The sequence below is a fragment of the Notechis scutatus genome, chromosome 6 (assembly GCF_049901735.1).
Source record: "Notechis scutatus isolate UNSWTSFEM ecotype Mainland chromosome 6, rNotScu1.2, whole genome shotgun sequence".
In the NCBI taxonomy this organism is placed as follows: domain Eukaryota; kingdom Metazoa; phylum Chordata; class Lepidosauria; order Squamata; family Elapidae; genus Notechis; species Notechis scutatus.
Genome location: NC_142014.1, coordinates 4,906,993 through 4,921,770, shown reverse-complemented (window position 1 = coordinate 4,921,770; position 14,778 = coordinate 4,906,993). Strand labels below are relative to the sequence as shown.

The window sequence follows — 14,778 nt, the reverse complement described above, 5'->3', positions numbered from 1 at the left end:
GAGAGGCAGAGATGGGGTCTGGGCAGTGGTGGGATTCAAAAATTTTTACTACCGGTTCTGTGGGCGTGGCTAGGTTGGGTGGGCATGGTTGTTGTTGTTTTTTTGCAGCACTACCCCCACCCCGTTTTTTCCTGGCCTAAGGGAAACCTCGGGGGGGCGACTGTTTTTGCTCCCAGAAGGCTCCCCTGGGGCTCAGGAAAAAAAATGGAGGGGGACTATGCCCCCTCCCTCCACTTTTTGCCTTCCTGGGCCTCAGGGAAGCCTCTCGGGCGAAGCAGTAAGAAGCGAGGGGTTCATAGGAACAGCTGATTGTTGGGAGGTAAAAAAATACCTTGAGGAGTGAGTGGGTGGCTGAGCATCGAGCGGATGGGGTGAGTGGGCATCGGGCATTGGGCGGGTGGGGCAAGCGAGCAAGCAGCGACCGGGCGACTGGGTTGGGATCATGGCCAGCCAGAAGTAACTACCGGTTCAGCAACCTACGCCAAAACCTTGCTACCGGTTTGCCTGAACCGGTGCAAACTGGCTGAATATCACCACTGGGCCTGGGTTTTCTGTCCTAGGCCTTACCAAAAAGCACTCAGTCAATTCTGAGTCCCAGCAAAAACCTCTTTATTTACAATAATGTGAATTATTGTAAAGTCAGCCAATAGTTTGTCAAACAGTCTCATGAAGGTAGACTTATTACCTCAGATCTTTATCAATCCTGGAACACTGCCCGGTAAATAGTTCTAATTTTCTAAAGTCCAATATCAGATGCATGACCTTATCCTCTGCAACACATATCCTGCTTTGTTTAAATGCTTAATTTAGTACTTAGCATATAGTTGAATGTGCATATTATTTTGCCTTCAACAGGTATTTCTTTCTCTACATGAAGAATTAGCACTGTTCGTATTGTTCAAGATAATGCATGCTGTTTTGACTGTATGAAGGAGATAACAGCATTTCTCCAGGAAGTCGTATATCATTGTAAAAATGTCTAGAAAAGCTTGAATATCATTCTTCAACAAAGTCTAGATTATTCTTTTTTATTTGCTTTTTAGTGCATTGTTGAGTATAAATGCGTATGTGAAATACAAATTGGCATTGCTAAAAAAATAACAACCACTATTTAATCTGGCATTACTTTAAGAAATAAGAAAGCATTAGTTAGACAGGCTAATCAAAAATTCAATGAAGAAAATCTGTATAATTCCAAGTAAAACAGAATGTAAACCAATAAACCGAGCTAATGTTATTTATATTTCCTTTTTCTACATTTGCTTTAATGTAAGAGCTTAAATATTAAATACAGAATACATAAACTTGTAAGAGTGCTTATGTGGAAAATAAGTGCTTATGATAATTTGATGAACAGAAAAAAGCATTATAATGCATGGAGACTTTTTTAAACGAAATAGTGAAGATTCAGTTGTACAACTTAAAGTTAACACCTAGCAACATTGACTGTTGGCAATCATCTGTAGGTGAAGCTTACACAAAATGTAGCAGATTGTTGCTACTTTTAAGGAGAATAACTGCAAGATTATAACATTTCAAAAACCCTATTTATTACTTATATTACAATATAGTTTAATGGATAACGGATTATAAGAGAACCAGTGAGAACAAATTTGAGAACACTGTAGATCAGTAACAATAGCTATAATGTCTCCATCATTGATCCTATCATATTTTGCTAAAGTGCAATATTTCCTCCATAGTTTAACTTTTTGTTCTGCCAAGTGAATTGAAGATAAATAATTGAAGGCTTTTTAAACTATGTATATTCTTAAACTGAGTTCTAGAATAGTTGTGGAGAAAACCAGCTACATTATTATCTGGATCATGAAATTTCAAGCAGCATGTTTAGGACAGTGATATCCTAAAATTTCCTAAAGGGTATAAACTAACCTTAACATTAATGTGTCTTAATATTAGCAGAAACAAAGAAAATAACTGAGATTGTTTTCTGTAATGGCTTAAATTTATAGTTTAATGTGTTACATATAGAAATAATGATACAACTTGTTTTGTTTTTCTATATCTGTCCATATCAGTGATGAACTGCCTTTCTTTATCACATCCATAACTATCAAACTTTGTAATAAAATACTGAATGTTGTCCTATGATGTTCAGAAATTTTTATCTTTACCCTTGTGTGACTGTTATGAATGGTTGTGTATTTGAGCATGGATTCATCTGCCTAGTTTATAACCACAACACACAAACACAAATACACACACATGTATTATTTGTTGCTTCTGCATGTAATTATTGCAGTGATGAAGGTGCATGGTATAAATGCCTGATATTTGACCTACAACTAATGTGCTTTATGTTTACACACATTTGGCTTAGCAATATGCATGCCACCATGCAGACTTTGGAGCATGATTTGAATACTGACTAGGATGATAGACAACAACGGTTAGTAATGCAGACCGCTGAAGTGGTTCTACTTTGACACTACTGAATCCGGTAATTGGCAGCTTTCCAAACTCAGTACACACTAAAACTTCCAATGATCCTGTGTCTATGTCACCAAGAAGCTGGTATTCTCATACTATGGCTAAAAACATTTAAGTAGGCAGAGCTTTTATAACCAGTGAAAATTGTTGTAAATGTAATGGCATTGACTGTAACTAAGTAAATAAAGCCTATTTGGGAAGGCAGTTAAAAAGAACAGCCACCTCATTACTAAAATGCTGCAACATGAAACCAAAAATCAATCCAAGATCCTTAACCACTATTGGTAAAACCATAATTAGGATTTCAGCAAGAGGCTGAAAATCAGAATATCAAGAGGTGAGGTGAAAGTGATAGGCTAGTCCCAGAAACAGTCAAGATGTTTTCAGCACCAAGTATATAATTTTTGGAAATTATGAATCTTCTGAGAAGCTTTAAATACTGTAGCAGAATGTTCTTTATTTCATATACAAATGCTGTTGAAACTGAAATCTTGATTTGATCAGGATCCTCTAAAGCCATGATGGTGAACCTATGGCACGCGTACCACAGGTGGCACGCAGAGCCATTTCTGCTGGCATGCAAGCTGCAGGCAAACTTACCTCACTGCACATGCATGCATCTCCCAGCTGATTTTCAGCCTGTTTGAGGCCTTTTTCAGTCTCCCAGAAGCTTGAGGAAAGCCTCTGCAGCCCAAAAAATAGGCCCATTTTGTCACTTCTTGTAATACCAGAATTGATGAAACGGGCCTATTTTTCAGGCTGCATGAGGCTGCAGAAGCTTTCATCAAGCCTCTGGGAGGCCAAAAAAGGCCTCAAACAGGCTGAAAATCAGCAGTGCAGGTAAGGGGGCAGCGTGGGGGGGATTGCACAGGCATGCACAGGGGGCAGGGGTGCATTGCCTTCTGGGTGTTGGCACACAAGTGTGAGCGCGTGCACAATTTTTGGCACAGGAGCCCAAAAAGGTTAGCCACTACTGCTCTAAAGATTCAGTTCTCCAAATTAATTCAGTTCTCCAAATTAAAGCTTTGACAGTTAACTCATTTATAGCCAACTTAGCTATCCCCCTTTATTGTTTCCTATGTTCTTAAGGTGGAGCCGTGGTAGCTCAGTGGTTAATAATGCAGAACATGTCAGCTGGAAGACCCAAACACTGTGTGACGGTTCAGCCTCTGTTATTTGCCCCAGCTCCTGCCCACCTAGCAGTTCAAAACCATGCAAATGAGAACAGATAAATAGGTACCACTTCTGTGTACCTCGACATATAGTCATGCTAGCTACATTTCCATATATGTCTTCAGACAACACATATTCTCTTGGCTAAGAAATGAGGATGAACACCTCCCTCTAGAGTCAAAAACAATTGAAGAGTGGAAACATTTACCTTTATTTTATGTTCTTGAAAATGACAAAAACTTACTTATAGTTTCAGATGTAACAGCTCAGATTAAGAGTCAGGAATGGAATCTCTTCTGAGGATGATGACATATTTGGCATTCCTTTTGAATATGACCTGGTTTTTCTGAGTACCACTGATCAGTTTTCTAGGATTTCTTGTCTGGCCAATAGTATTCCCAACATTATAACCTCCTTCCCCTACAGAGATAGATTTCTACAAATTCAAGATCTTCTTCACCTCGTATTCCTCTTGTCACTTGACCTGGAATAGCAGTGGTGGTGGTCATACAGTTTGGGGTATGCTGATTGCACTAGGGGAATGTCTGGGAAGAGAAAGGAATGGCATAATCTGAATAATGTAAAGCCAAAGCTTAAATTCTATTTGATTGATTGGGCCATGACAGAGAATGGAATGATGTATCTAGGTTCTATGCCTAACGTCATCTAAGTTCATTTAGATTCTATGCCTGTCACTTCACAAGCAGATAATTGTGGATGTACAATAAATAAATTGGAATTTGATACCTGGTAATTGTTACATCAGTGCATTTCTCCAGACTTTTTCTACAGCTGTGGGACCTACAACTCTGATTCTGGGAGAGATAAAATTGACCTGATGGTTATTAATTCTAAAGTCAGCTTTATGGCACACAGATTAGGTTGGGAGGAAAGGTATAGCTGATTACTTTTTAAAATCTCAAAATACTCTATTTGGTGGCTAGAATGATCTGATTATCTTTCGCTGTGGATTACGGTACTAGTATCTGAACTTCATTATGAAGAAATGAACTCTACCCTTTTCTCAATATTGGGATTATGGTAACCAAAACCTTGGGAATTTAAAAAGGATGAACTTTGGTTAGATAAAAATGTAATTGCTTAGTATGGACTTGAATCATAATTACAAAGGTCAGAATTATAGGATCCAAAGCCTGAACAACTGTCAGTGGCATCCACCACAGTCTACAACTACATCAGCCTTTGGCCTAGCTTGTGAATAGAAACTGAGTTTCAGGGGCCTGAAATTGTTAGAGGCCTCTGAAACTATCAAGGCTAAGCAATAATGGAAAACTGTTCATCTCTCTGAGTATTACAGGAGTAGAAAACTGAAAATGTGCAAATATTAGCAAGAAAGATTGCTTAACTTAAAAATGTTATCAGTATTCTGCTTTCCTGCTATCTGGCGCTTCCATTTCCTGACTTAGCTGAGTTAAAATAAAAGATTCATATCTTTCTGAAAGATAGAGTTTGTTTTGGCAGCTCATAAGACACTGCCTCCTTTTTATTGCCACATCTTTTCTTTTTTGGAAAATCATAGGCGTGTTCTACCCAGCATCATGGACTCTGCTACTGCAGACTCGGATGCAAAGTTTTTAAAATTACAGTATGTTATTTAAATAACAGTATGTAGGTATGTTATTTAAATAACAGTATGTACATATGTGTGTGTGTACAGGCAATTTCTCAACTGAATTCCGATCCTCAAGCTAATTTTTATACTAATACAACCACATGAATAGTTAAAATAGTTAATAGTTTAGTGTACTAAATATATGTGGATAAGCACCAATACTTTGATACTTTACCATTTTCTCTGGTTAACTTTTTTTGTATAAATAATATAGATTATATTCATAGCTGTGGACAAAATAGAGGATATATTTATATATCATGTAATCAACTCTCTAAATGTTTTTTCTCAGGTTTATTAATTGATGAATGAATTATATTTATTAGAGGAATTAATGATTATTGATTATTGACCATTGATTATTAGAGACAATCAAATAGTAGAACTTATATTGGATATTGAACTGCAACTATAAAGTAGAAGGTTATTATTCAAGCAATTAATTGAGTATTTGCTACTAGTGAATATTGAACATATTTAACATTTTAAGGAACAACGTATGAGAAAGATTGAAATAATAAGCAAGATATAAGAGACAACGAGGGTTAGCTCTAAACGTGCCATTTGATGGTAGATTGGAAAAGTTTGTTAAGGACCCTGAAAATGACAACTACAACAACCACAAAAATTGGAAAGAAGATGACAGTGAGTATATCTTCCCCCTCAGGACAAAGGTCACTAGACACTATGTTGGGTGCAGAGAAATCAGGATCTACCTTAACCTTGCAGACTGTACAGTCAACTTTAAATATGATGAAAGAAATGATGGTGAGGACACAAGAACTCATAGCGAAAAATCATGAGGACTTGAAAAGTGAAATGAAGAATGATATAGGAGTTTTTACTCAAACTGATATACAGAAGTTTGATGAAAAAATTGGAACAATGCAAGAGGCGAAGAATGAACAGAAATTGACAACGATGGAACTCAGAACTGAGAGTGTAGAAAAGAAGTTAGTAGAGACTGAACACATTTGGAAAGTACTGTACAGTGAATTCCAAGAGGCAGTGGTCCTTTTAGAACTAGAAAAAGTAGTTTTTTTTCCTCTGATTCCAGAATGTCATTGAGGATAGAAGAGAAGATCTCCGTACTCTCATGACAGATTTGATAGCGGATGCTCTCCAGAAAGACAAGCAAGATATAAAAATATATAAAATATATATAAAAATATAAAATGATATAGATGAGGCATACAGAGTCCACACACATTATGCATGTAGGCATAAACTTCCAAGAGAGGTCCATGTATGCTTTGCAAGGAAAATAACCAGAGACCTGCAATATGGAAGAACGAGGGATGAGCCATTAATATATAAAGGTATTGAGGTGGTGACTCTGAAGCAGATACCCAGGACAGTCAGAGAGTAGAGGAGGAACTACCAATTTCTGTTATCTCAATTGATTAAAAACAGGATCCCATTCAGGTGGCTTACCCCTGAAGGACTTTTAATATCCTGGCAGGAAAAAAATAAAATTGATACATTGGACAAGGCACATGAGTTTCACGGGTGCTACTTGGGAATGGAAGAGGAACAAGAAAATGAGGAGATGGAGAGTAGAAGTGAAGAGGAGCTAACATCCGAGGAAAAGTAGATGGAATGGGAATTAAGAGAACAGAAGAGTTGAGAGGAAGAAATAAACAACAGGCCATGGAGAGAACTTAGAACAAGAAAGGAAACAAGAGTTGTTACATATAAATAGTAAAATGGATGGAAGGACCACGGTACTATCAGTCAATATAAATGGATTAAATACTAAGAGGAAATAGGTATTTGCAAAGCTCCAAAAACAAAAAGTAGATATCATATGCTTGCAAGAAGTCCACATTTCAAAACAACATGGAAATGCCTTAGAATTTCCCAATTAGGTAAATTACATCTGGCCCTGACAAATAAAAAGAAGAGGGGTGCCATGGTGTATATGAAAGATTGGCTAAACCCAAGGCAAATTTACAATGATGAGGATGGAAGGATGTTACTTATTGAACTAAACTATAGATCAAAAGAAGATACTCTTGGTAACAATATATGCCTTGAATAAAATCAGAAAGAATTCTATTGTAAGCTCCATAAGAAGATCATAGAGACTGAACAAGTGAATGTGTGTACAGTAGGAGACTACAACACAGTGTCAGATATAGGAAAGGATTACAAAAGTAGTAAGATGAATAAAAAAAGATGAGAACACTTCCAATTGCGTTTGATAGAATGGTACAAGAATTGAATTTGAAGGATACTTGGAGGGAATTAAATTTATTCGAAAAACAGTTTACCTTTTTTTCCAACCCGCACAAATCGTGATCTAGGATTGACATGATATGGATGGACTTGCAATTAATGGAAAATGTAGAGACAATGGAAATCCTGCCAAATACTTGGGCTGATCATAATCCAATTAAAATGAAATGGAGAGGAAAGAGGAAGACTGGGAGATGGACCTTTAATAAAAATTTATTAAGAGATAAAGAATATACTCAAATGGTAAAAAAAAGAACTAAAAGTATTCCTTGAAATTAACTTGAAAGAGCAAACAAAAATACAAAATCTGTGGGATACAACATATACAAGAGGCTTAATGATAGCTTACGCAGTAAAAAGAAAGAAGGAAACAACAGATGGAAAGACAGGAAAAAATGAAAAGTTTGGAAGCCAAAATGCAAAAAGATTCTCGTCATGAGGAAACTAAAAGAGAAATGGATCTGGTGAAGCACGAAATAAATTTAAATTTACAAGAGGAAATGGCCAGGAAATTGAAACTAGTTAAACAAAATTATTTCGAGAATGCGAATAAACCAGGGAAATGGCTGTCGCACAAGTTAAAAAAGGAACAGGAGAAAAGAACAATATTACTGCTGCAAGACGAAAATGGGAGCCTATGTTCCCAGATAGATTTAAAAAAATTGATTGCTCAAAAGTTTTTTGCCAACTTGTATATCCAGGAAGAAATCTCAGATGAGGACATCATATAGTACCTTGAAGAAAGAGACTTACCTATAGTATAGGACACTGCACAGGATATGCTAAATAATAAAATAACCACAAAAGAAGTGAAGGATGCAATTGGGAAACAAAAAACTAATAAAACTCCAGGGTCAGACGGAATACCAGCGGAGTTCTATAAAGAATTTCAGGACTTATTGCAGGAAATAATGTTGGACCTGTACAATGAGGCCTTAGAATGAGCCAAAATACTGCAGACATGGACGGAAGTACTTATAACACTCATACCCAAAGAACAAACGGATCCCCAGCAAATTAAGAATTATAGAACGATTTCGCTCCTAAACATGAACTATAAGATCTTAGCCACAATAATGTCTGAAAGACTGAAAAAATTATTAAATGACGTTATTCATCTGGACCAAAATGGTTTTCTCCCAAATAGGCAGATAAAGAACAACACAATATTGATTATGGATGTTCTAGAATATTATGAGACTTATTCTAACAAACCAATGGCACTTACGTTTTTGGACATCCAGAGGCGTTTGATAATTTAAATTGGCGATTCCTCCTTGAACAACTATCTAAGATGCAATTTGGTGAAAAAAATTTTAGGACTCATCAAAACATTATATACAATACAAAATGCAAAAATAATATTAAATGGAGAAACCACGGATGGCTTAAAAATAAATAAAGGAGTAAGGCAGGGATGCCCATTAGCCCCATTGCTGTATATATTATCTGCAGAGGTATTACGCTGGTCCAGATAAGGCAGAATCAAGATATTAAAGGATTGACTATCAAGAAAGAGGAGTATAAACTTCAAGCCTTTGCTGACGGTATGGTATTCATTACAGAAGACCCAAAAGAGAAAAGTAATATATTAATACGCGAAATAGAAGTATTTGGAAAGGTGGCAGGGCTTAAAATTAACAAAGAAAAGACTAAAATAATAACTAAAAATTGTACTAAAAGGCAGAATGAAGGATTAGCAAGCGAATTAGGAATGCAGATAGTGAAAAAAGTAAAATACCTTGGGATTTGGCTTACAGTGAAATGCTCTTCAATTCAATAAAATAATTATGATAAATTGATATTTCAAATTCAAAAATATCTAGACAATTGGGCTAAAATACAACTTTCATTGCTGGGGAGGATAGCAACTATAAAAACAAATGTTTTACCAAAGCTATTATATCTGTTTCAAACAGTGCCAGTCAAGCTAGCAAGGAATTTTTTTGAAAATTTAAACAACAAAAAATAGCGAAATTTATTTGGCAGAAGAAAAAAGCCCAGATAAAATATAAGTTATTGCAAGATAACAGAAGTAAGGGAGGTTTTGGCTTCCCTGACTTTGAGCTATATTATCAAGCTGCAGTAAGCACATGGATTAAAGATTGGATTAATCTGACAGATAAAAGAATATTAATGATAGAAGGTTATGACTTGCAGCTTGGCTGGCACCATTTCTCTGGGATGGGAAAAATAAGTGCCATACTTATTTTCAAAGACACCTTATTACATGTCTGGGAGAAATTAAAAAAGAACCAGTATGTGAAAATACCTCTCTGGCTATCGACGATGGAAGTGTTGATATATCCCAGTGCTCTAGATTTAAATAAAATGATAAAATATAAAGAACTTCTAAATGAAAAGGGGAATTAAAAACACAGAATCAATTAAAGTCACAAGGAATTGAAATAGGATGGTGGCCTTATATCCAGGTTCAAACACAATATAAAAAAGACAAGGAACAATTTGGTTTTTGTACAACACAACAAGAATTAGACAAAATATTACAAGGGGTCAGAAAAAATGATTAGTAAATTATATAACTATTGGAATACAAAATGGAGGAGGAAACGGTTAAAGAAAATATGATAACCTGGGCTAAAAATTTCGGCTATAGTATTGATCTGGAGCAATGGGAAAATATTTGGCAAGTAAATTACAAGTTAACAATGTTGGTCTCCTATAAGGAGAATTTATATAAAATGTTCTACCGCTGGCACCTCCCCTCAGCGAGACTAGTCAGAATGTTTCTCAACATGATAGCTAAATGCTGGAGATGCAATCATAGCCAGGGAACATATTTTCACATGTGGTGGACCTGCCCTCAAGCACGGAGGTACTGGCTCAAAATTAAATCCTGGTTAGAGGAGCTAATGAAACAAAAGATCAAATTTAAGCCAGAAACATTTCTGTTAGGCATGTTAGAATCTAGCTTAAATAAAAAATATCAATATCTAATACTCCATATTATAACTGTTTCTAGAATTTCCTTCGCCCAAAACTGGAAACAGGCTACGACTCCCTCAGAAATAGCAATAATCAACAAGATATATGAATGTGCTGAGATGGTTAGATTAACAATGTTATTAAAAAACAAGGAAGAAGAATATTTCAGGATATGGGATATATGGTACAAATGGCTAAGGAAAAGATATAAAGATGCCAAATGATAAAGAACAAGAAATTGTAAAGTAATATAGTTTATGTGTAACTTACATGTATGTATGTATATATATCTAAAAACGTTTAGAATAAGGAAGAATTTCATATACTTATAGATAAAATACCTATGGATGTTCTTAATCAATGTAAACACTGTTACAATATCATTGCAAAATGTGGAAATTCATTTTTAATTGTTGAAACGTTGAATAAATAAATTTATTAAAAAATAGTTAATAGTTAAAATGGGCATTGTCTTGCTTCTTCCTAATACACTTCATCTATTAGGCTTTCCTAAAATTGAACCATTAATGCTGGTTCATTCACAGGTATATTGTAGTTCAACATAAAAGCACAGGTATATTGTAGTTCAACATAGACTTAAGCCCCTTTTGTAAGCATTGAAGGTCTATCTGTATTAGCCTTTGAGGAAGACTCTTCAAACATTCTCACAAAGCCAGTGAAATTTGTTAAGAGTGCTGCCTCAAGACATAAGGAAATGCTTTAGTTCTCAAATTGGTAAAACTCCCAACCCAAGACCAGTTATTCAGATCACTTCATATTAGAAATGTAGTATTGTGAATGTCTTTGGATTCCTTTCCCATTTTTTTGAGTGAAAAACTTGGTATTTTAGGCAAGTTAGAGAATGAGGCAGGAGGAGTTTAAGCAACTGACTCCATGGATGCTGCATTGTATGACAAGTGCAGCTGTCCCAAAGAATTTGGTTTTCTTGTATACGCTACTTTAGCTAAAGATCTTACATATTTCCAGATTCTGACAGGGTTAAATAGAAAAGCCGTTGTTAGTCAGTATTAAGCCAGGTTGTAAAACCATAAATTAAACCAGAATTGTTGAATTAGTGTTGAAAAAACTTAGACAAATATAGTATTACAATTCCTGCAAAGAATCAATGTGTCAGGGAGTGAAATGTATGCAGTAATTGATATAAGCTCGAGTATCAGCAATGCTGAAGACTTTGAGCACCATAGATAAATTTGCTCCAGCTAGGCATGAACCATCTGGGCAACCTTAACACAATCCTCTTATTCTATATCAGGGGTGTCAAACTCACGGCCCATGGGCCGAATGCGTCACGTGCTGACCCCGCCCCACCCAGTTTAGTGAGGGGGGGAGTCCCAATACATCACGTGCCGCAGCTGTCACGATGTAAGTTTGATACCCCTGTTCTACATCCAAGTGCAGTTAAAAGTCTTGATTTGGTCAGAATATAATTCTGCAAAGCTTCATCTCCCTGCATCAGTCTTTTTGAATATTCTCTCTCCCTATTGTTTCCAGCATTATCAGGGCTGGCAGGGTTTCTATCTAGTACCAAGTTCTAAAAAGCCTCTGCTACAGTCACAAATAGTAAGACTTGCATAATGCCTTCCAAGGATATATGGGACTTGGTGTTGTCATTTGAAATACCAGATTTATCAGATAGATTTCTTATAGGGGTGATGATATGCCTGTCTGGAACTGACATTTCAGGTTGCATCTTGCTTTTTCTAGTTGCATTCAGCTCTAGTATAAATAAATTGTTACATTGTCCAAATTGTTACACTACTTTTCAGTATTCTTTAGCCAGTCTCTTAATCTGTGAAAATGATACACAATTTCTCTGAGTTAGTCTCTTTTTCTAGCTTACCACCCTGGCTCTTGCCAGCAGACTTTTTGATGACATTTTAAATGTAGCATTTCCTATCCTGCTACTTTCCAGATGTGTTGAATTACAAAGTCTTCATGAGTAGGGGTGCATCAGAGGCAAATAGGCATAGCCAGTTCAGCTTTGATTCTTTATTATGTATATTACAGTAATAACTAGATTTTGTTTAGCAATCCATTTCTTATATTAATTTGAACAATTCCAATTTTCTGCATTAATTATAAACAGGTTTGAGAGTTTCTAACCCATGTTTTTGCTGAGTTTTCTAATTAATCTCTTTTTTACTTTTACTATTTGCTTTATGGTTGCATTTTGTTTTATTGAATGCAGTCTGTACACAATTGGTTTTAAGATGAATGGTTGTACAATAAGTTAAATAAATAAATAATTGTCAAATGGCAAGTATAATGCAAACTATCTTATGGCTCAAGTTTCTCTAACTTTATTCCCAGATGGGTAAAATTAAACTTCTCATTAGGCACATTCTATGTCCATATTGATTGAAAATGTTGTTAGTCAGTGGTGGGATTCAATTTTTTTTACTACTGGTTCTGTGGGCGTGGCTTGGTGGGCGTGGCAGGGGAAGGACACTGTAAAATCTCCAGTCAGAGGTGGGATTTGCTGGTTCTCCGAACTACTAAAAATTTCCACTACTGGTTCTCGAGAACTGGTCACAACTTCTGATGTTACTTCTACTTTACTCCTTCAGGAAGATATTACTTTGAGGGGAAGGCTACTGTAAGCAAGCTATAAGATATAAGCATGCACATATCTGATTCCAAAATATTATCCATTAAGTTTAAACTCTTGAGCTAAGTACAAGATATTCTATTTATGAGCCTATCCATAATCTCCAAAGAAAAACTATTCACTGTGGAAAAGTGTAAATTCAGTAACTGAAGAAAATTGGCAGGTTTATGCTAGTAGCAGTCTATATTTCATTATATATATATTCATTTTATATATAAAATGGTGCAAAACTTATCATCTCAAATGCATATAATTAATACATGGAGAAATTAAATAATGTTTTTATTTCATGGAAGCAGAGTAAACATGATCTTTATTATCATTATTTTCTATTATTCAGCTCCAAATGTGGCCCCTTCTGAGGTTGGAGGAGGAGGTGGAAGCAACAGAGAACTGACAATAACATGGGTGGTAGGTATTATCCAGTATATTTTTATTGTAAAAGAATGTTGTAAACTGTCCAGAGTCACTTAGGTAAGATAGTCAGTGTAGACATTAAATAAATGAAAAAATAAATAAACAGAAGTTACATTCTTCTGCTGAAATAAATGTGTTTTGTGCATATAAAATAGATCACTATAGAATGCAGGTTATTAGAAATATTACTAAATAATTTGCAAGTATACATGATGAGCTTTTGTACCCATACTTATATTTTTTAAGATTCAAAATTCCTTTTTAAAGTGGTCTTAAAAGCTAAATGGAATAAAATTAAAAATGGTGATGATGATATTATAATATATTGAATAAATACTTGGCCATTTCTTTCTTAGACCAGAACATTAAATTAGTACAGTACACATAAACTTATAGCAAACAGACTGCTTGGTACATGCATGCACACAATATAATACAGACCAACTACAATATTGATTGCTAAATAGTATAGTCAAATTAGAATTTTTCTTGATGACCATTGTCTCTATTTGGGTCAGTTAGATTTTTTTCGGATCACTGGTTAAAGCATGGCTACTTACTTTGTGGTCTGGGATCTGAAAAAGTGCATCACAAATCACACCAAACCTTTTAAACATGAAGTGATTGCTTGAACCTAGCATATGCTTAGAATAAGCTTGCTTTGATAACATGTTTATTCCATGTGACTAAAGGAGTTGCAAATCTAAACAAGGAGCGAGAGCAGCAGAGAAATGTCCATTTGGCAGATAATGTGCATCCTCTCTCACCTAGTACCTTGTTTCCCCTCACTTTAAATCACGTAGACTTTGGTGTCTGCAATGCCCTAAGACAGTGGTGGCTAACCTTTTCCGGCTCCCGTGCCGATAATTGCGTGCGCGCTTGCTTGTGCATGCTCGTGTGCCAGCACCCAGAAGGCAATGTGTGCTGCCCCCCCCACACCCCCTGTGCAAGCACGTGCAACCCCCCCTCGCGTGCTGCGCTTCTGTGCATGCATGCGAGATTCCCCCTCGTGTGCCGTGCATCTTTGTGCATGCGTGCGCAACTCCCTCCTCACGTGCAGCACATCTGCCCATGCGCGCATGATCCCCTTTGTGCACAGCGCATCCCTGCACATGCGGGCATGATCCCCTCGTGCTCAGTACATCCCTGTGCAGCCCCCTGTGCATGCACACCAGATACCCAACAATCAGCTGTCGGGCAACGGTGCGTGCGCACATGCACAATGGGGCTCTTCTGAGTGACCTCTCGCTTGCCAGGGGAAATGGCTCTGCATGCCACTTCCAGCACGTGT

General features: G+C 36.4%; 1 protein-coding gene across 4 annotated transcripts in view; it reads left to right on the top strand.

Annotated features, from left to right (window-relative positions):
• Positions 1-14,778, top strand: part of CNTN1 (contactin 1) — a 290,436-nt gene that overhangs the window by 233,082 nt on the left and 42,576 nt on the right. For all 4 annotated transcript variants that reach the window (XM_087969240.1, XM_087969238.1, XM_087969237.1 and 1 more), the window contains exon 19: positions 13,411-13,481. In XM_087969240.1, coding sequence (XP_087825366.1) covers positions 13,411-13,481 — 71 coding nt within the window. The remainder of the gene's footprint in view (positions 1-13,410; positions 13,482-14,778) is intronic.